Raw genomic sequence first — 21,699 nt, 5'->3', positions numbered from 1 at the left:
CCTGATTAGATAGTGAGGGAAAAACTGAACTTTGAGATGATTGAGCAAAAGGCAAAGAAAAAAACACTGACAAGGCAGTTAACAACTTAATTAAAGAAATATGGGGAAATGGGGGGTTGGTGGACACTTGAGACCACTGTGTAACTTTCCTGTCAGCTAAATACTCATCCCTGAGTATGAAGTTATTTCCTGTTCACTCTGCCTCTGCAACATCCTAACTGCACGTCCACATTTCCTCAAACAAGGAAATCCTCCAGTTCTTCAACACAGTTCAGGCGTCAGCTTTACTGTTTTGTTTTGTTTTGTTTTGTTTTGTTTTGTTTTGTTTTGTTTTGTTTTGTTTTGAGACAGCATCTCACTCTGTTACCCAGGCTGGAGTGCGGTGGTGCGATCTCAGCTCACTGCAACCTCTCTGCCTCCTGGGTTCAAGCAATTCTCCTGCCTCAGTCTCCCACGTAGCTGGAACTACAGGTGCCCACCATCATGCCTGGCTAATTTTTTTTTATTTTTTAGTTTTAGTAGAGATGGTGTTTCACCATATTGGCCAAACTGGTCTTGACCTCCTGACTTTGTGATCCGCCTGACTCAGCCTCCCAGAGTACTGAGACTAAAGGCATGACCCACAGTGCCCGGCTTACTCTTTAGTCTCAAGGGGATATTTTTAAGACCCAAAATTTGGATACTCTTAAATTTACTTACCCTGGTTACTTGAATATACAAGGCACTCTAGTGTTCCTGGAATAAACAGAGTTCAGATTTCTTAGTGATGAAGAGCACCTAAAAAATTGCCACAAGGAAATGAAAGGGCCCCATGACTCTTCCATTCTCATATCTGCTGCACCCCAGTGGTTGTTGTCCTTGGACTATACCATCAGATTTGCAGCATCTTAAAAAACTATCATGTCTCTCTCACAAATTGACATCTAATACGCTAATTCTATAAACAGACTAAAACACCACTGGGTTGTACATTTTAAATGGGTGAATTGTATACTATGTGAATTCTATCTCAATAAAACCATGAAATAATTGAAAGCAGAGTCTAAATACAGTAAAGATATTTGTACACCCATGTTCATAGCAGCATTATTCACAATAGCTAAAGGTAGAAGCGACCCAAGTGTCCATCAGCAGATGAATGGATAAAAAAAATGTAGTATACAATGCAATGTTATTCAGCTTTAAAAAGGAAGGAAATTCTAACACATGCTACCATATGAATGAACCTTGAGGACATCATGCCAAATGAAATAAGCCAGATACAAAAAGACAACAACTATATGATTTCGCTTGCATGAGGTATATAGAGTAGTCAAATTCATAGAGATAGAAAGCTGAATGGTGGTTGCTCAGGGTGGTGGGGAGGCTGAATGGAGAGTTGTCGTTTAACGGTATAGAGTTTTAATTTTGCAAGACGAAAAGAGTTCTGAAGATTGGTTGCCCAACTATGTGAATACACTTAATGCTACTAAGCTGAACACTTAAAATGGTTAAGATGGTAAATTTTGTGTTATGTGTATTGTACCAGAATTTTCTGAAAGTAGGGAGGCTATGGTTCTTGTGTACTGTTGCAAGGCACGATAGCCTGGGTTCCCGTGAAATTCCAAATGAACAATGATAGGAGAGCTTGCAGAACCCAGTATAGTTTTAGAAGAAAGGAGTGTTCATATTCTACTTATTATTTATTTCAAAGCTCTCTGGGATGAGAATTATAAGCCAGTTACTCCAGACTTTTCTGAAATTGATACTAATATACACCCATATTGATACTCATATAGCTATTGATTCGTTGATTCAACAAAAGTTGATTGGGTGTCTAATGTGTTCTAGGCATGGTGCTGGAAAATGAAGAAACATTGGTGAGATACTACTAACCCCTACCCACATAGGTCTTACAGTCTGACAGATCGAATCAATTGACTTGGCCTTGTAAAAAATCTCAAGTATTTGGGTTTTTCATAGGACTTTTCTTTCACGTTACTTCACGCAGTCATCCATGAACACTGCAGTAACAACAACAATCTCTTGTTATTTTTATATACATTCCCGTATTTTGTTTAATACTCAACTTCAATCTTTTCTTCCTTTAAGAATGCAGTTTCCTTTTTTTTTTTTTTTTTTTTGGAGACAGAGTCTTGCTCCGTCACCAGGCGCCAGGCTGGAGTGCAGCAGCGCACTGCAACCTTCACCTCCCGGGTTCAAGCAATTCTCCTGCCTCAGCCTCCCAAGTAGCTTAGACTACAGGCATGCACCACCAAGCCCAGCTAATTTTTTTTTTTTTTTTTTTTTTTTTAGTAGGGACGGGGTTTCACCATGTTGGCCAAGATGGTCTCCATCTCTTGACCTCGTGATCCACCTGCCTTGGCCTCCCAAAGTGCTGGGATTACAGGCCTGAGCCACCGTGCCTGGCCTAGAATGTAGGTTTCTTGAGAAAAGGCCAGTCTCACTTACCTTATATCCTCTAAAAAGTCTCCATAGCTAACAAAATGCCTTATACACATAAAAGCAAAACACTTTCAAGAACTGTGCTGAGAAAACACAGCTCTATCTCTAGACCAAAGTAATAACTGCTGATTTGGGGGTTTTGAAACTATTCCAACTACCAATGCAGATTGCAATATGATAAGGAAATATCTGTACCACAGTTTGGAAAATATATTTTAAAATGCCAATCATGATTCTTCCAGTTGCATTGTGTAATGTGATCTGTTTTTATGAAAGTTCTTTCTCTACAGTATTACCAATTCTACAGTAAGTGTAACTCTATAATATGTGATATTTATTTGCACATACAAGTTTGCTTATGACTCAGACCTCAGGCTATACATTAATCTCATGGCCTGTGGATTGACTTACATAGATATCACATTCAAACCAGAAGAAATATCTAGAGTTGGGCAGGGAGCGGAGAATAGGCCATTGTTAGAAGTATTGACTGTAATGATCATGAATAGTATTGTCATATTGCCTATTAAAAGATTCTACAATCAAAGGCCTCTAAACCAGAGTTATGATTTCAGATCTCACTATCTAATGAAAACCCATTCCGTACAAAGCCCCACTCATATGTTATCTCATTCATGATTCATAATACATTTCTGATGGAAGCATTCCTAGTTCATTTTACAGATGGGAAAACTGTGGATCAAGGTTGAAGAATTTCCCAAATGTTTCACAGCCTCAAAGTCCAATGCTGTTTCCACATATGATACTCAATTTTGAACATTTTATTGATGTAGGAGACTTAAAAAATAAAAATGAACCAAAAACCCTGCAAGCAGTGTGTGTTGGTCGAGAGTTGCTGTTTCTCTAAGGTCCAGTAAGCCCTTAGCTTTGTTTTCCTGAACTTTGAATTTCGGTTGCACATCAAGCCCCAGGGGTGGGCAAATGCTGAACAGGAACAGCAGCAAGTGGCAGCACTCGGGGCAGGAGCACTCATGCTGTTCTGACATTCCTAGCCAGGCTGTTGTTCACGTGAAACCATGCCCAGCTAACCAAGGACACCTAGGTCTGCCGACGCAAGTCATTTCTCCCTGATTAATGAAGGTTTAATGTCCAGGGTTATAAACTGCTGAGAGGGCAATAGGGAAAGAGCTAATTTATGAGTCTCTGGTTACCAAAATGTAAATAACTCTGCTTTAGATCACTATCTTGGAATGCGACAAACTCTCCAACTTCCTGTACTGTGACTCTGGGCAAGTTACTTGCCCTCTCTGAAACAGCATTTCATTATACGTAAAATGGGGATAATAAGCCTTTCTTAAGAAAGGCATTGAGATTGGAGGTAATTTATGAAAAGAACCAAGTACATCATAGGATCTCAAAAAAAAAAAGGTAACAATTATTGTTGTATAACAAGAATAATTAGTACTAGTAGCCTCTCTCAGCAGGTGGAATGTTTTAGCTTTGGTTCTGACCACCCCAGCCCTCACTCCCAACAACTTTCATTACACCCACTCACTTCTTTCATCATCATCCACCTCTTATTCCTCCATTCTCCTTTATCAAAAACCATGAGGATGATACGTCACATAGCCCCAAAGCTGGTCACACTGGTCTGATGAATCAGGTACCAGATGCCTGAATGAGCCCAGGAGGAGATGGAGAAACCAGGATATGTGCTGTGCCATCAGATAGTAAGTGGAGTCAAAGGAGCTGACAAGACCTTTCCCTGGTCTACCCCTCTACTATCCTCAGGACAGGCCTTGGTCAAAACTTCCTCAGCCAAACGAGCCTCAATATTGTATTTCAAATACTTGAGTTTCCTTCAATATTCACATTCAATGATGAATACTTACCACTTTCAAAAGCTGACCAAACCTAAACTCTATTTAGACCACCTAATTCTGTTTCTTTTTTCCTTCATTTTGTTGACATTTCACCTTTTAATCCGTAAATTCCAGTGTTAAACTCTGTACCATCAAGCATCTTGGTCTTGTTTTCCATTTTATGAATTATTCCAGAGGAATATGTTCATGAGAATTTACCCTTTCCTGTAATCATGGCCATTCCATCACTTTTAGATTTCCCTTTTATTTGCCTCATTTATCATTTGCCTCTGGAATCATATAGTATTTTTATTTGCCTTCTCTTGAATTAAATTTGGGTTTCATACTTAGGAAAAAGCCCTGCAGAATGAACCCATACCCAGACAGTACCATATATTTAGGGGTATTGATGGCTTAGTTCAATCACTTTGAGTTTAATTCTAGCTTTTACCAAATTTGAAGACAAAAGTACAAAGGTTGAAAGACAATGGGAATAAAAAAACAATTACTCCTGGCATTAAATACATCAAAAATCCCAGCTAGGTTTTGGAGGACTGGAAAGAATGGGAGGAGCAATGATTTTTAAAAACAGAATGTTTTGAATTTTATTTTCCATCTGGACAAAATTCACACATGGGAAATTCAAGGATTCAGAATCCATTTCTTTTATTGAAAGATTATTTAAATTTGACTGTAAATTATAGAATAAATTGTTGGAACTGGCTACTGCTTACAGACACTATGCAAACTCACTTAATGTTCCTCTGAAGTCAAGATCTCACTTTAAAGAGAAGAAAATAAAGGCTCAGACAAGTAAAAAGCAAAACCAAAAATGCTTCACCAAGTTTATGTGCTTTGTAAGTGTTACAGCTACACTAACATTCTTCCTAATATCATGTAATGGACCCTAGAGCTCTGTCTTTGACTAGCTGCATGACTCAGGCGAATCTCCTAGTCTTCCTTACCTCAGTTTCCTCACCTGTAAAACGGAGGGTCTGGATTAGGAACCATGTGGTCTCAAGACATTCCTTGCAGCTTTAACATTCTAAAAGCATAGGAGTATATGAGCATGATTGTAAGGATTGGTTGTTTATGAGCCAATCAGAGGTGTTGAATGAACACCTCCCTACCAGGTCAAGGTAGAAAGGGGAGGGCAAATGTTGAAAAAGAAAAAACAACTTTGATGAGAACACTATAAAAATTGTGTGCTACCTACCGAAGATCTGTCCTATTTGATAGCTGCTGCCTCACTCACAGCTTTTGATATCTAGGAGGACTCTTCTCTCCCAAACTGTAAGTAAAAAAGCTTCCTTTGTAAACCTGGACTGTACCAGTGAATAAGGGGTTAATGACAGCACTAAGCTTATAGCGGGGAAGATTAATGTGCCTTTGTTTTAAAGAAAAACTTGTTTGTAGCTGAAAACATGATGGTTCTGCTTGGAGAGAAATGCATGTTTTTCTTTTTCTAAGCATAAATGCTTATTCACACCTTTCCTGGCTTTTTGAGAGGTGGCAAAACGCCCAGGATTGATTGCCAGTTACATGTGTTACCTGAATGAGGCCTTTGTGAGTCTCTGATCTAGGAAAAACCACTTGAACACAACTATCGTTAGGTTCTAATCGGTTTTTGAGATTCCTGTTCATTTAAACTCTTGACTCTCTTTTCATAACAACGACTTATTTTAGTGGTTTATTTACATATCTATTGCCTTATGTCATTTTCTACATTCTCTTCCCACACGTACTGGTACTAACACTGAAGTTTCTTTGTCACAGAAACAAACCCTTGGAGTGTTTTGCCCTTTGCCTTCACTCACTGCTCAAATGAGGAAATAAAACAGAGTTAGAAACTTCACAGACCACAGTCGTCATTTGATTATGAATTTCCAAACCCTTCATGTTTGACACTTTCAAGAACATTTCATGCTGGCCTCAGACACTGTGAAGACCCTAGAGCTTAAGACAGTAGAAATGAAAAGGTTCTATATTTTGATACATTTGCTCTACTATCTGAAAAATAGGCATTTGTGAGAATATGTTGGCTTTAAAAAAAAAAAAAAAAAAAACAACTTCTCTTTAAATAGTTGCCTAGGGCTCCGTTAGCTAATTTGGATGCAGCAGGGCTTGAGTTCTGCCGCTCTGCTATTCATCACCTTAGCTAAGGCACATCTAGGTAGCATTCAGGCCCAGGTTAGAGCCAGAGATACTGGGCCCCAGAATGGAGTATTGTTGCTGAAAAAAAAATCTAAGACTTTGGCTTCAGTCCAAGTGTAGAGGAAAGAGCACTACTCAGGACTCTTTCTGGGCTGCTCCCCATGTGTTGAAGGGCACTGGAAATCAGGCTGTCCTAGGGCAGCCGTAGATCATTCTGCCGCACTTGTCACTGGGGCATTGGGGTGGATAATGAAGGTATGGGCATCTTTATGCCTCATATATGAAAGTGCTGCATATAATGCCTAGAAATCATAGGCTTTCACTAAATAAGCCTTCTCACATTTGTCTTAAAAATCCAATTGTCTTGTACATAGAGAAGCAAATGGACTCTCTCCTGCCTTCTATTTCTCCAGGAATTAAATATCCATATGTTACAAATAATTGTGTTTTCACGGAACATCTTCAAGGAAGGCAGAAAGAACCATACCATAGGATTCTACCTGCTATTTTGCTGAAGGATTAGAAATAGAATTTTCAGTCATAAGCCAGTAGGATGTGACTTGCAATCCTAGAACATTACAACTTAGAAGGCACATAGTCTCTCTGGCCTCAGTTTCCTCATCTCTAAAGTGACAGGGTTGACACAGATATCTCTGAGGTCATTTGTAGCTTTGTTTTTCTGTTGTTAACACAACTTTCCTCCAGATTTATATACATATTACTTGTTACACATAAGTAATAAAGTGTGTGACAAAGAACTTATAAAATGAAATGTGGCTGGGTGCAGTGGCTCACGCCTATAATCCCAGCATTTGGGGAGGCCAAGGTGAGACGATTGCATGAGCTCAGGAGTTCAAGACAAGTCTGGGCAACAAAGCAAGACTTTGTGTCTACTAAAAATCAGAAACATGGCCAGGCATGGTGGCAGGTTTCTGTAGTCTCAGCTGCTCGGGTATCTGAGGTGGGAAGATCAGTTGAGCCCAGGAGGTCAAGGCTGCAGTGAGGCATGATCATGCCAGCGCACTCCAGGCTAGGCAACAGAGTGAGACCCTGTCTCAGAAAACAAAAAAGAAAGAAAGAAAAAGAAATGTGAGACTCTTTCCAGCCTACCTCTTCTTCAGAGGTAACCTCAGAGTTGTTACTCTTTGTTTATACAGACACACAAACAGTATGAGTATATATCATTTTTTTAATTAAAAAAATAGGAGAATAGTATATATTCTCTGAAACTTGCTTTTTTTTGTTTAATAATATAATGTGAACAAGTTTCCATCACACTGAAAAAAGTTGGCCTGAGACCTCAGAGAGCAGAAGCTTAGCTTAGGGACACTGAAATCGTTCTGTGTCATTACCCATCCCAGGCTGGCCTCCCGTCTCCCAGTGGTGAACATTGGCCTGTGACCCTGTTTTACGATTAACAGAGAGGCGACATTTGTGCTAACGTGGAACAGACCTTTAATCCCACTGTAGAAGTTTAACTCCCTGTAAACAGTATTAGCTTAAATTGACCTTTCCTCTGTTATTCTGGTTGAGTCAGCACACCCAGATTGAAGAAAATAGTTTGGAAATAGGTAGAAAATAGAAATATGGAGGTACCTTAGTTTTTTTTAATTAAAAAAATAGAATTAGTAATACATTGCATTTTATAGTGCTTTGTAAAGCATCTTCATGTTTACCATGCAATTTAACAAATACATTTTGAGCAACTACAATGAGCAGGGTGCTCACAGATTGCACTGGAGTTATCTGGCAAAGACACAACCAGAACAATCATTATCACTACTTAATCCGTAGTAAACGGAGACTCAGGAAGTTGCCTGACTCGCCCGAGGTTCCAGATAGATTAGGCAGAGCTGGTTCTTAAACCCAAGTCTGTCTGATCTACTAGCAGCAAATCTCTACATGAATATGTCAGATGTTTGAATTAGTAATGTCCTCCGTATAATCACCCACAGCCTAAGGTACTCTGGGGTGTCATCAAGGACATTAGGAGTCATCCAAAGGCCATTCTTTTTTTCACTGAGCTCACTCTTTTCCTTGAATAGAAAGGAGTACTGCCCCTTATCTCAGTTTTATGCCTTATTAGCTATTTTTCCTTGGACAAATAATTAACACTCTCTTATATTCTTTCCTAATCTATTAAATGGGAGGGGAGAAGAGTCCAACCACTTGCTGGGATTATTTTGAACAATTAAATTATATAACTGCATGAAAAGCCATTAGCAGAGGGCTTGACAATACGTGACTACTTGTTGTTATTATTATTGGGCTGACTTTTCCTTTTGTTTCATTAAGAAAACATCTTTCTTTTTCTGTGATTCTCAACTCCTTGGTGCAAATGCCTAAACTGAGGGAGAAAGTTTTCACCTTGTTCTGAGGGTCACCTCCAGGTTGGCTTTTTTCAGCTTGATGATCTGGAGGCCAGGTCCAAAGCTAAAAATCCCTGACTCTAATATTAGAGGCTGATATATAAATGGGGCAAACACGCTCTGCTGGTGGCTGGAATGTAATGGGCCTTAGAGGGTCATCTTCTCTAGAAATTGTTGCCCACTAGCTTGCCCTATGACCCCAATAACAGCACTGCGGTTTCCTGCTTTTGGTTTAAGACAAGAACCTCTGTTGAAATGGAGAGGCAACAATGAGGTCATCGGTTATACCTTCTCATGAATGAGCTCAGTAGCTACTCACGCCTTACATCAAGGGACAGAGTACTGAAAGCCTACCCTGAAGGGATGCAGAAAATGTGGAGAAACAGATTTGTCATGAGGATAGGACTGTCTAGGGAGCTCTGCTTCACCATAGCTGGGACGTTGGACAAGTCAGTTAGCTTCTCTAAGTCTTAGCTTGCTCATTAATTAATTAAGATAATACCTGCTATAATCACCTCATTGCCAGTGGATCAAATGAGATCTGAGGTGTTCCTGGGCTTCCAGGAAGTAATCTGTAGACATGGGGCATCCATCCTGTGCTGAGTGTATTGGAGAGAGAGAAGATTAGGAAAAAGAGGAGACCCTGGGATTGGATAGGAAGCTACCCGAGATACTCTTCACTACCGTTTTTTCTTTGGTAGCCCAATCTATGCAAAAAACACTCTTCGTAACACTCAAAGTGAGAGCTCTTTGAGCTTGCATTTTCAAGAACAAAGTGGCAGTCGAACAGGGGCAATGATTCCCTTCAGAGCACCACCACTAAGAGGGCCACTTGATTAGGGGGTCTTCGAGCCAGAGTCTCCCCTTGCTAAAGCAGTGAAGCTGGAGCAGGGACTGCCATACAACTTTAGCATCTTCATAGAAACCTGAGCACAGATGCACTTAGAAGACATCCTCCCCAGTCTGCCCCAAGTGGTTTCAAAGATGGTTGAATATAAGGAAAAGGAAACTTGCACTCAACCCTCTAGCCCAAGGCCAAAGGGTAACTACCTTGAAGCTAAACATAGCTTCACGACTATGTATAGATTTCTCCTTTCAAGCTTGTTGCCTGGAGAATAATCTGTTGGGACTACAGACTAACAGAGCAAAGTGGAGGATAACTACAGAGGCCAAGAGCTTCATTGTCCTGGCCTCAAGCCATTAAGGAAATCCCGTGGTGTTTCCTTATCCAGAGAATAGAGAGACAGTCCGTTACTGTAGTTCCCTCCATTAGTCATATTTTCATGGGTCACTCATTAGCCAATTGGTGTTAGGATTAATGATTCCAAAGGTCTCCTGGAAAGCATTCTGTCTAGGATCACCATGAACATTCAGCATCCCACCTTCATTCATTGCGGCTAATTGCAACTAATAAGTGATGGGGGAAAAGCACACCTCATTTGTTTATCCGGTTGTGGAAATGGGCCAGAGGTGCCACAGGGGCCTGCACCCCCAACTGTCTTGGTCATGCATCCATCTGAGCCACCCATGGCTCTGTGCACGACTCTCCTGCACTCTTTTCTAGACCTGTCACCATGGCCCATCGATTTCCGGCCCTCACCCAGGAGCAGAAGAAGGAGCTCTCAGAAATTGCCCAGAGAATTGTTGCCAATGGAAAGGGAATCCTGGCTGCAGATGAATCTGTAGGTGAGTGTGAAAAGCAGTCCCATCATATAACAACATATTATTTTTTCTACACTTAGCAAAAACAACTTGATAATCCTATTTTTTTTTTGAGACGGAGTTTCACTCTTGTTACCCAGGCTGGAGTGCAATGGCGTGATCTCGGCTCACCGCAACCCTGGCCTCCTGGGTTCAGGCAATTCTCCTGCCTCAGCCTCCTGAGTAGCTGGGATTACAGGCACACACCACCATGCCCAGCTAATTTTTTGTATCTTTTAGTAGAGACGGGGTTTCACCATGTTGACCAGGATGGTCTCGATCTTTTGACCTCGTGATCCATCCGCCTCGGCCTCCCAAAGTGCTGGGATTACAGGCTTGAGCCACCACGCCTGGCTGATAATCCTATTTTTTATGGAAGTCAAGGTTTACGTACACAGGAGTGGCATCAGAAGACTCAGTAAGCGTAGAGCTTTTGAGTCCTATAAGTAGGAGGCACATTTCTGAAAGCCACGGAAAGAGGCTGAAGCCCTTCATTGTAAGGCCCTTTGCCAGTGGTCATTTGAATTCAGCCTTGTAGTAAGGCTAGAAACTTAGTAACTAGCATAAGATCAGATACACAGAAACCTGCTGCTAATGAGAAATCAGCTTAAAGTCAGTCAAGTCAGCAAAGGGAGGAAAGTATCCGCACCTGGAATAGGACAGGGCTAATGGATGGCAGAACCTGAGGATGCCACAAGGGAGAGCTATGGCAGAGTTCCCCAGCCTGCCAGGAAATGACAGAAGCCTGAGAATCAAGAGTGTGCCCCATCCCTCCTTCTGTATGTACGTCCGGAGAGACCGAGGACTGGATCAGGGAGGGCTAGAGAGGCCCGAGGGCTTTACACATCCACCTGGACCGCATGATAGCTTCCACTCTGACCTCTACATGCCCAACCCACACACTCGCTAACCAGCAACCTGAAAGCAACCAGGGTCTTCTCTCTGGAACACAAAAAAATTGAGGCAGGAGCTTTGACTACCTGAAAAAAGAAAGGGAGCCTTGCTTTCCACTGTGGTGAGGGCCTCTGAGATGATGTAGAGAAGGGCGACGGAAAAGCCCTGGCTTGCTCCTTATGTTGCCCTCTGCCTTCCCACCATAGGCACCATGGGGAACCGCCTGCAGAGGATCAAGGTGGAAAATACTGAAGAGAACCGCCGGCAGTTCCGAGAAATCCTCTTCTCTGTGGACAGTTCCATCAACCAGAGCATTGGGGGTGTGATCCTTTTCCATGAGACCCTCTACCAGAAGGACAGCCAGGGAAAGCTGTTCAGAAACATCCTCAAGGAAAAGGGGATCGTGGTGGGAATCAAGGTGAACACCTCCATTCACACCTCACCTATGCCTTCTCCTGGGCAAACTCCCAGCACACTGGCAAGGGCGGGGCCAACACTCTGAACATTCTCCTCATCTAATTTCTCTTCTCACCCTTTTCCATTGCCATTTTCCCACAGACAACCAGATTCTCATCTAGATTTTTCCTCCAGTGCCCTCTTCTTTCACTCAAGTTTTCTACACCTTCTTCATCTCTTTGCATCTGAATCTCATTTCTTAAAATGGGATTCCTAATACTTAAAATGGGAATCTACCTCATAACGTTCTTACAGGGATGAAATGAGTCAATGTTTCTAGACTGGAAGTGGTGGCTTACAGCTATAATCCCAGCACTTTGGAAGGCAGAGGCAAGAGGATCGCTTGAGCTCAGGAGTTCGAGACCAGCCTGAGAAACATAGTGAGACCTTGTTTGTGTTGGTGCATGCCTGTAGTTCCAGCTACTCAGGAGGCTGAGGCAGAAAGATTGATCACCTGAGCCTTGGAGGTCGAGGCTGCAGTGAGCTGTGGTCATACCACTGTACTCCAGCCTGGATGACACAGTGAGACCCCGTCTCAAAAAAATAAAATAGAAGTTTATATTGCATAATTATTCAGTTAATGGTAACTATTATAATTATTAAAGCATTTACTATTCTATCTTGTAACTAGGTCTTCCAATAATGCATAAACTTCTCAAAAGTGAAAACTAGTATCCATTGGCTGGGAACAGTGGCTCACGCCTGTAATTCCAGCACTTTGGGAGGCTGAGGCAGGCGGATCACGAGATCAGGAGATCAAGACCATTCTGGCTAACACAATGAAACCCTGTCTCTACTAAAAATACAAAGAATTAGCTGGGCATGATGGCACATGCCTGTAACTCCAGCTACTCGGGAGGCTGAGATAGGAGAATCACATGAATCCTGGAAGTGGAGGTTGCAGTGAGCTGAGATTGTGCCATTGCACTCTACCCAGGGCAGCAGAGTGAGACTCCATCTCAAAAAAAAAAAAAAAAATAAGAAGAAAAGAAAAAAGAAAACTAGTATTCATTGCGTACAAGTGTTTACCATTTTAAGCGCTCATAACCTCTGGTAGTAGACTCAATTATTACCCTTATTTAGAGATGAAGTGAGAAAACCGAACTACAAAGAATAACATAACTTGACCTCACAGCAAGGCAAGGTCAGAGCCAGTTTAGGCTAATTCTCAAGGTCATGACCTTGGCCTCTGCTATGCAGAGAGTAGAAGTTGTATCCTTATTCTCTTTGCCTTCTATACTAACACAATACCTGGTGTATGCAGGTGCTCAATAAATGTTAGGGTAGATACTCTCACATTATACTTTCCAGATAACTTCCCTTCTGCTCTGTACTGAACGGTGTCCCTCACAATGACTAATACGCTTTCTTAATTCAACTCCTTGGTCTGTAAAAGAAGCAAACTATTAGTTCCAAGAGTTCTGCTTGTGTTTCCTGACATCTGACACCTGCGAAGTAATTGTTAATTATTTGTATCCATAGTTAGACCAAGGAGCTGCTCCCCTTGCAGGAACAAACAAAGAAACCACCATTCAAGGTAAGGATATTGCTCACTGATATGCATCATGCCAGTATAAGCTAGAAATTAAGGCCAGTAAAGAAGGAAGCAAGGAAAAACAAAACGTGACTCTTACACTGGTCTTAGCGCCACACATACCTGGTTTTGGATATCACCTCCTCCATTTAACAAGGGTGACCTTGGGCCAGTCACTGAAATGTTCTGAGCCTCAGTTCTCCGGTCTCGAAATGGAGTAACTGTTGTGGGGATTAAATTAGACAACGTACATAAGATGCGTACCAAAATACCTTGCACAAAGAATATTAAAGTCTGCACCTGCAAGTATTATTTTTAGAAAAAAAAAGAAAAAAAAATCTATCAGTAGAAGAGTGGAAAGGCCCCACACTTTGAGATCAGGTACACCTGGGTTTGAATCCTGGTTCTATAACATGCTACCTAGATAATTTTGCAAGGTACTTCTGCCCAAGTAGACAAGCATTAACCCACAACATTGGGTTAGCTAAGCAGAATTTGAATCCCAGCTCTGTCATGCTTTAGCATTCCAAACTTGGTAAAGGCGGTTAACCATTAAGAGTCTCAGTTTCTAGATTTGTGAAATGAGTATCGTATTAACTATTGGTTTCTCCTATTCTATATGTGGAGTAGATAGTATGTATATCAGAACAATATACATTAAATCTAGGTCTTCTGGTTCAGTGTTGTGACTAAAGCTTAAATGCTTAGCTTTTTTCAGTCCTCAAGCTCAGCAAATTGAAAGCTAAGCCAAGGGAGAACCCCTTCACTTTATCAGAGGTCCCCATGGTTCAGGTACAAAGGTGCAAGGAAGCCTTTCTCTCTTTTGTGACTTGTAGGGCTTGATGGCCTCTCAGAGCGCTGTGCTCAGTACAAGAAAGATGGTGTTGACTTTGGGAAGTGGCGTGCTGTGCTGAGGATTACTGACCAGTGTCCATCCAGCCTCGCTATCCAGGAAAACGCCAATGCCCTGGCTCGCTATGCCAGCATCTGTCAGCAGGTGCTCCACCTTCCCCTTGGGCTGAAAAAGAGTAGGCTAGAACTTTTCTTTTAAACTTTACTATAACTACACTTGAGCCCTTCTTTCCCCCTCACCAGTATATCCTAGTGGCATTTTCCACCACTTTTTTGCTATAGCCAAGTGTGGTAGGAAAGATTTGGTCCCACAAGCCAATTGGCGTTCAACTAAGCTATGAGTTCAAAGGATAATGTCATCAACTACTGCCCTCTGTCAAAGCTTCATAACTGTTTTATAAGTAATCAGGCTTTGGAGGCCAGATAAATCGCTTGTCTATACTCCATAACATCCAATACATGATCCTCTTAGATTTCTAGCTGAAGAGTGACAGCTCTGACCACAATTCTAATCCAAATAATTCCTTGGAGGATGATGACCAGATGCTGAAGTTTCCAACACATACTAAAATGTCTCTGGGTCCAAGTTAAGTTTGATTTGCTTCTGTGAGTACTATGTTGGGGCTGTTAGAGTTGTGGACAGCTGGAGATTCCCAATTAGAACTATAAACACTGCTTCAATTTCTTTATTAGCCCACACTAGAGGCATTTTCCTTAATGATGTATGCTTGAATGCCCTAAAAAGGTAGCAGCTACGTTTTGAGGCAGTTAGAATAGTCTCTAGAAAGAGATATAGAAATTAAGTGTTTGTATTTATTTTTTACCCCGTTCTGAAAATTTTCACTGGCTTTAAGTCACCTGTGTAGTATTTCTCCGTAATGGCTTCAATTTAAACCAATTGCAACTGCTGAATCTCCTCCTAAGGAAAGGGTGACTGAGCACACAGCTTCACTTTTGCTTCCCTGCTTTTTCTTTTTAGAATGGCCTGGTACCTATTGTTGAACCAGAGGTAATTCCTGATGGAGACCATGACCTGGAACACTGCCAGTATGTTACTGAGAAGGTAAGTCTTAAATATAAAGTTCCCAATTCTCGTTGAGAAATCTTATTTTTAGGTAATAGCTGTTACTTAACACATAACAGCTGTTATATTTGAAGTAGTCTTTAGGTTGGACTCACTGCAGCATTGAGAAAGTAAGGAGGTGCTCATCAGCCCTTTACTTTTTTGGTGCATGGTATGCTACATATAGAAAAATCACAGGAGTTGCAGAACCAAGGCTTGGGTGGGAGAATCCACTTTTCCACTTGTGGGATCTTGGGCAAGTCATATTATCTCTTTTGACTTCAATTCTATTACGTGTACACAAAGAAATTTTAAAATAAGATATGTGGCTCAAATGAGAAGATGTAATTAGAAAGTACTTTATTCCATCTGATTTTCTAAATTAGCCACAGTATATCTGAAAGAAGGTGGTTCTATTCATACACTGTGAGAAAGTAGGAGAGTCATAATGTCACCTGACCTTAGTTTCCCTGCTTGGAAAATTATGTGGACTGAAATGCGATCTAAAAGCACTTCTGCCTCTGAAATGTATGCCTATATGACTACTCAGCCTCTGTAAACATGGACAGTGGAGGCCAGTTTAGATGACCCCAAATAGCTAAAACAATGCAGTCTCAATAGGGGATGACATTGACCAAGGGAGTCATGGGAAGAAAGGAATGAAGGGCTTCTTGGAAGCAGAGCCATGCCTGTCATTCATGCAGTGAATGAGAAGCTAGATTAGGGGTGGCGAAGACAGGCCAGTTTGGTTGTGCTCAGTGGCCATGGATGGCAACATACTGGTCTAATGAGGCTTGAAGGTTGGTTCAGAAGCTTTTGCCCAGTGACAAATGAGAATTCCTTTATCCTGCCTCCCTGCAGTGTAAATGTGCCAAGGTCATGTGGTTCTAAGACTAGCTTTGAGTTTCACCTGGTGGGACCTCTTGTCCTTCAGGTCCTAGCTGCTGTCTACAAGGCCCTGAATGACCATCATGTTTACCTGGAGGGCACCCTGCTAAAGCCCAACATGGTGACTGCTGGACATGCCTGCACCAAGAAGTATACTCCAGAGCAAGTGGCAATGGCCACCGTAACAGCTCTCCACCGTACCGTTCCTGCAGCTGTTCCTGGTGAGGCCTTCTTTCTTCTCTAACTCAAGGTCTTGGCCCTCATTCTTTGGAGAGCCATAAGCATTTGTGTTTGTTCAGGAATCTGCTTCTATTCATGAAACAAAACTCTGTTATCCCACAGGCAGCCAGCACTTCCCCTCCCACTGAATACCAAGCATCCAAATCTGCCCAAATGCCCACAATCCATCTATTTCTTCACCATTTCACCGCCTTCCTTATGTATTTAAAGCCCTTCTCTCTAGCCTAACTAGCTTCAGCAAAAGCAAACTGATTTCTCTGACCCAGTTCGAGCAAATCAAACAGAAAAGACTGAGACATTGCATTTGTGGTAGGTTCATTGCCTGCTTTCTCAAGCAGGGTACATAATGTGGGACTAATAGAGCAAAATGGCTTCTTTTCTACCAGGCATCTGCTTTTTGTCCGGTGGCATGAGTGAAGAGGATGCTACTCTCAACCTCAATGCTATCAACCTTTGCCATCTACCAAAGCCCTGGAAACTAAGTTTCTCTTACGGACGGGCCCTGCAGGCCAGTGCACTGGCTGCCTGGGGTGGCAAGGCTGCAAACAAGAAGGCAACCCAGGAGGCTTTTATGAAGCGGGCCGTGGTAAGATGCTGCTCCCTCTTATCTACTTGGTGAAGTTCACATTTGGGACTTGATTCTCTGACATGGAGAAGCATTGTTTTCTTCAGGCCGTGCAGGTATCTACAGAAAGTGTCTGTTAGGCATTTGAAAATGTGGCATTAGAACTCAGTATGAGGATAGAGGCTAGAGAGAGTTTTGAATTAGCCACACTGGTAGTATAGTTGATGACAATAGACCGAAGGACAATTTCAACAGAATCACTTCAGAGGGAAGAAGATAAGAGGACCAAGAACTGAACTTAGGATACTTTTAATTTTGGGAAGATGAAGAAGAAAAGCCACCAAGAAAAGCAGCAATTATATTGTAGGGTGAACCAAGCATTATGAGAACAAAGAGTGAATCATTTCATTTTTTTGAGATGGAGTCTTACTCTGTCACCCATGCTGGAGTGCAACAGCACAGTCTCAGCTCACTGCAACCTCTGTCTCCTGGATTCAAGCAATTCTACTGCCTCAGCTTCCCAAGTAGCTGGGACTATAGGCATGCACCACCACGCCCAGCTAATTTTTGTATTTTTTAGTGGAGAAAGGGTTTCACCATGTTGGCCAGGCTGGTTTGGAACTCCTGACCTCAGGTGATCTGCCCAGCTTAACCTCTCAAAGTGCTGAGATTACAGATGTGAGCCACTGTGCCCAGCCAAGTAAAGAATTTCAAAGGGCCAATAATAACATGCTATAGAGAGATTCAAAACAAAGGCCAAGAAAAGGCACTGAGATTGGTATTTAGGAGCGTATCAGTGACCCTTACTGAAACACTTTCAATAAAGAAGAAAGGAAAGGTGCAGATTCAAGAAGTTTTTCAGGAAAAGACCCAGAAAGGTTGCCAGGAGAAATGGGGACCACTGATGAGCCTAGAACTGGGGTGAACAAATCCCATATAGCCATGGCCTTCAGGAAGCTTGGAGTTTAGCCAACTAGGAGAGAGCCTGGCATGTTTAAATGTAAAGCAAGAGGAGACAGTAAAGATGAGGAGAGTGGGGATGACTGAGTGGCGAAGAACTTAGAGGAAGCAGAACTGCATGAGACTCAATATTAAACATAGGTGGCATAGCTGGCAAAAGACAAAAAGGGGGTAAGAGGCAGAAAAGAGAACGTGGTTGGAATCAGCTCTATAGACGTCAAGAGATGTAGCAGTTCATGACTGATTACAGTTATGGGTATCTGCTGAGAATGTTGAAGAAATGGAAATTTCTATACTGACAGTTGGAAAGGGTAGAAAAGCAGTTAAAGGAACTCACTAGGAAATTGATCAGACATTATGGCCAGACATAGCCAAGCATCAAGTAAGGTGCAGCTGAAATAAGAGTCTGAGTTCGTGGTAGCTTCATTCCTGAATTTTCCTAACAGTTGTCTGAAGCACGCAGGAAGAGTCAGACAAACCCGAATGCAAAATAGCAGGGTAGAAGAGTGAAAGTTTAATAGGAAGATAGAAGAGTGACAAGTTTTAGCAAAAGCCTCAGTTAGCATGTTGACCATAGAGGAGGCTGGGCAAGGAGTCAAGTGTAGTCAGAAGCGTGGTGGTGAGGCCCTAAAGGAAAGGAAAGCCCCAGGGAAGCTAAATGTCATCTCACAGGCATAAGAGAGGATGAGATTTTCGAAGTAGTGCTTTACCTTGACTATGGAAAGCAGGGTGTGGCTGTGCTGCTGGGTGGCTGATGGATTGAGGAGACCTAGCTCACTTGATGGAGGGATTGTGAAAGCACAGGTCATGAGGGCCATCCACACAGAAGAAGGGAAGCTGAGTTTATCATCAAGAATGGTGCTTCCCAAGCTCCAGTGTAGATCCAAATCACATGAAGGGCTTGGTTTTGTTGTTGTAATCTTTTTTATTTACACATAATTGTATATATTTATGAGGTATCTGTGATGTTTTATACATACATATAATGTATAATGATCAAATCAGGATAATTAGGGTATTCACTCCAAATACATACTATTTCTTTGGGCTGGGAACATTCCAAATCTTCTCTTCTAGTTATTTCAAAATATGTAATAAATTATTGCTAACTGTAATCACCTTACTGTTCTATTGAACACTAGAACTTATTCCTTCTCTCAAACTGTATTTTTGTACCCATTACCAACCTCTTTTCATTTCCCCGACCCCCATTTGAAGCGCTCGTTAAAATGCAGATTATGGGCCTCACCCACTGAGTTTCTAATTTAGTAGGTCTCAGGTAAGGCCAGAGAATTTCTATTTCTAACATGTTCCTAAAGAATGCTGGTAGACCATGAAACACACTTTAAGAATCATTGATGTAAAATGTAGAAATAACTCCCAGAGAGAACAGACAGTAGCAACAGTGACTAGAAAAAGTGGTACCCACTGAGCAGCATTCAAATGTTATCGTAAGTTTCATAATTCTGAATTTACCTTTAACTGGAATGTATGCAGAAAAGCAAATGATACCATAATAACAACTAAATAAAAATTACATATTATTCTAGACCAATATAGGTAGAAAATGGATACTTTTAAAATAAACAAATTTTTCTTCTGGTATCGTGCACTACACTAGTGAGAAATTTCTCAATTTTAGTTTCTATTGTTGCAATATTGCTGGTACCGAACAGAGATTTTCCCAGTATCTGATACAAACCTCAAGCTTACCAAAGAAATGCTCTGAAAACTGAGATAAAAAGGGGAGACACTTTATAGAAGGAAAGGGTTTGTATCAGCAGCAAGACTCAGCAAGTCACTGCAAAAAAAGAGAAAATCTGAGTGAAGGTATGGTTGGTTTCCTATGAGAAGTAGACAGGGTCAAGCTGGGGTCACGTTTACTCTAACTGGTCTCCTCTCTCACATTTGCCTTCTAGGCTAACTGCCAGGCGGCCAGAGGACAGTACGTTCACTCAGGCTCTTCTGAGGCTGCTTCCACCCAGTCGCTGTTCACAGCCTGCTATACCTACTAGGATCCAATGCCCGCCAGCCTAGCTCCAGCGCTTCTAGAAGGAGGGCTGAAAGGGAGCAACTTTTCCTCCAATCCTGGAAATTAGACACAGATTTGAACTGCTGGAAATACAACAGGTGTTAAATCTTAAGTACAAGGGGGAAAAATAATCAGTTGTTGAAACATAAAAATAAATACCAAGGACCTGATCAAATGTCACACAGCAGTTTCCTTGCAACACTTTCAGCTCCCCATGCTTCAGAATATCCACCCAAGAAAATAAAAGGCTTTGAAACAATATCGGCTCCTCATCCAAAGCACAAATGCTAAATGAAATACCTCATTAGCTAAGTGTAGAGAAGTGCGTCTTCTGAAACAATCTCAGCAGTGGTAGGTTGGGAAGGAGATAGCTGCAACCAAAAAAGAAATAAATATTCTATGAACCTTTGGCTGCTATTGGGTTTCACTTTTCTGCTCTTGTTGTCCAAGGACTCTGTATTTCATTACTTTTGACTCTACTAGACAAGACTGGGTTTCAACAGTCAGGGTCTTCAACTCTGGCTATTCATTGGAATTAAACAGCAAAATTTTAAAAAACTCTGATGCTCAGGCCACACCCCAGCTCAATTAAATGAGAAACTCTAAACCTGGGATCCTCTATTATATTTCTTAAAGCTTCCCCAGTGATTCTAATGTACAGTCAAGTTTAAGAACTACCAATCTAAATTTCAAGTTTGAGGATATTTGAAAAGTAGAGCCATTCACAGTATGAAGCCAGCTAAAAATGTAGAATGATTCTGAGCAACTTGCGGAGTGTGATAAGAAAATTAATGTGACTTTGATGCTTAGAGCATTCCTCTTCAGGTGGCCCAGGTTTGCTGACACAGGGCTACACTGCCGTCTGCACGTCCAGGCACATTTCCTAGTTTTGCAGAAAATAGTATTCACGTAATTATACTATACTGACTTTCAGTTTTCATAATTAACCTATGTTACAAAAGAGAATTTAAATATTATAACTTTGGATAATATAAAAGTAAAGATTTAACTGACAGAAGCTGGGAAATATAAGGGGGAGGAGAAGTGGAGGAAAGCAAAAAGAGTCAGGAATACTACTTAAAACTGATGGGTTCAGAAATAGTGCTTTAAATCTATTTAAATGATCGGGGCGCGGTGGCTCACGCCTGTAATCCCAGCACTTTGGGAGGCCGAGGCGGGTGACTCACGAGGTCAAGAGATTGAGACCATCCCGGTCAACATGGTGAAACCCCATCTCTACTAAAAATACAAAAAATTAGCTGGGCGTGGTGGCACGTGCCCGTAAAAAAATCTATTTAAGTAATAAAAGAAATGGATGTAAATCATTAAAATACATACCTAAAATTAAAATACTGAAGATAGTATGCTAAATTTCTTACCTTGACTAACACAAAGAAAAATGGTACTGTGTAGATTAACAAATTAAGAAACAGAGGTTTAACATATTATTTAGAGGAATAAGACAGAATTAGCCAAAGAGGCTTATTTTAAGGAGAAAGACCTGTGAATGGGGTACAGGAAAGACAACTTTTCCTTATTATGTGCCCTCTACAGTATTTTAATGTTTATTTCCATGTACTTGTCATTACTTTTCTAAAAACAACTATATTCATACAAGCAATTCAAGCCTACATTAGAGATCCATTAAGCCCACAGCTTTCATTTTACAGATGATAAAACCGAGCCCAGAGAAGTAAAATTACTTGCTGATGGTCACACATTT

The 21,699-nt window shown here is 41.4% G+C and overlaps 1 protein-coding gene across 1 annotated transcript; it reads left to right on the top strand.

The window, feature by feature from the left end:
- The first annotated feature begins 5,434 nt into the window (after positions 1-5,434).
- Positions 5,435-20,385, top strand: ALDOB (aldolase, fructose-bisphosphate B). The gene is made up of 9 exons (XM_003940100.4): positions 5,435-5,561; positions 10,356-10,477; positions 11,593-11,804; positions 13,325-13,379; positions 14,213-14,373; positions 15,208-15,291; positions 16,226-16,400; positions 16,806-17,005; positions 19,864-20,385. The coding sequence occupies exons 2-9, from the start codon at positions 10,366-10,368 to the stop codon at positions 19,957-19,959; spliced, it is 1,095 nt and encodes a 364-aa protein (XP_003940149.3). The 5' UTR covers positions 5,435-5,561; positions 10,356-10,365; the 3' UTR covers positions 19,960-20,385.
- The last annotated feature ends 1,314 nt before the right edge of the window (positions 20,386-21,699 follow it).

Source organism: Saimiri boliviensis, chromosome 2 (assembly GCF_048565385.1).
Source record: "Saimiri boliviensis isolate mSaiBol1 chromosome 2, mSaiBol1.pri, whole genome shotgun sequence".
Lineage (NCBI taxonomy): Eukaryota > Metazoa > Chordata > Mammalia > Primates > Cebidae > Saimiri > Saimiri boliviensis.
The sequence above is the reverse complement of the archived record's forward strand: the minus strand, read 5'-3'. Positions and strand labels throughout refer to the sequence as shown.

Coding starts and splice junctions, on each gene's coding strand:
- ALDOB (XM_003940100.4), top strand. CDS start 10,366: ATGGCCCATCGATTTCCGGCCCTCACCCAGGAGCAGAAGAAGGAGCTC. Junction 10,478..11,592: donor GGCTGCAGATGAATCTGTAG/GTGAGTGTGAAA, acceptor TTCCCACCATAG/GCACCATGGGGAACCGCCTG. Junction 14,374..15,207: donor ATGCCAGCATCTGTCAGCAG/GTGCTCCACCTT, acceptor TTTTCTTTTTAG/AATGGCCTGGTACCTATTGT.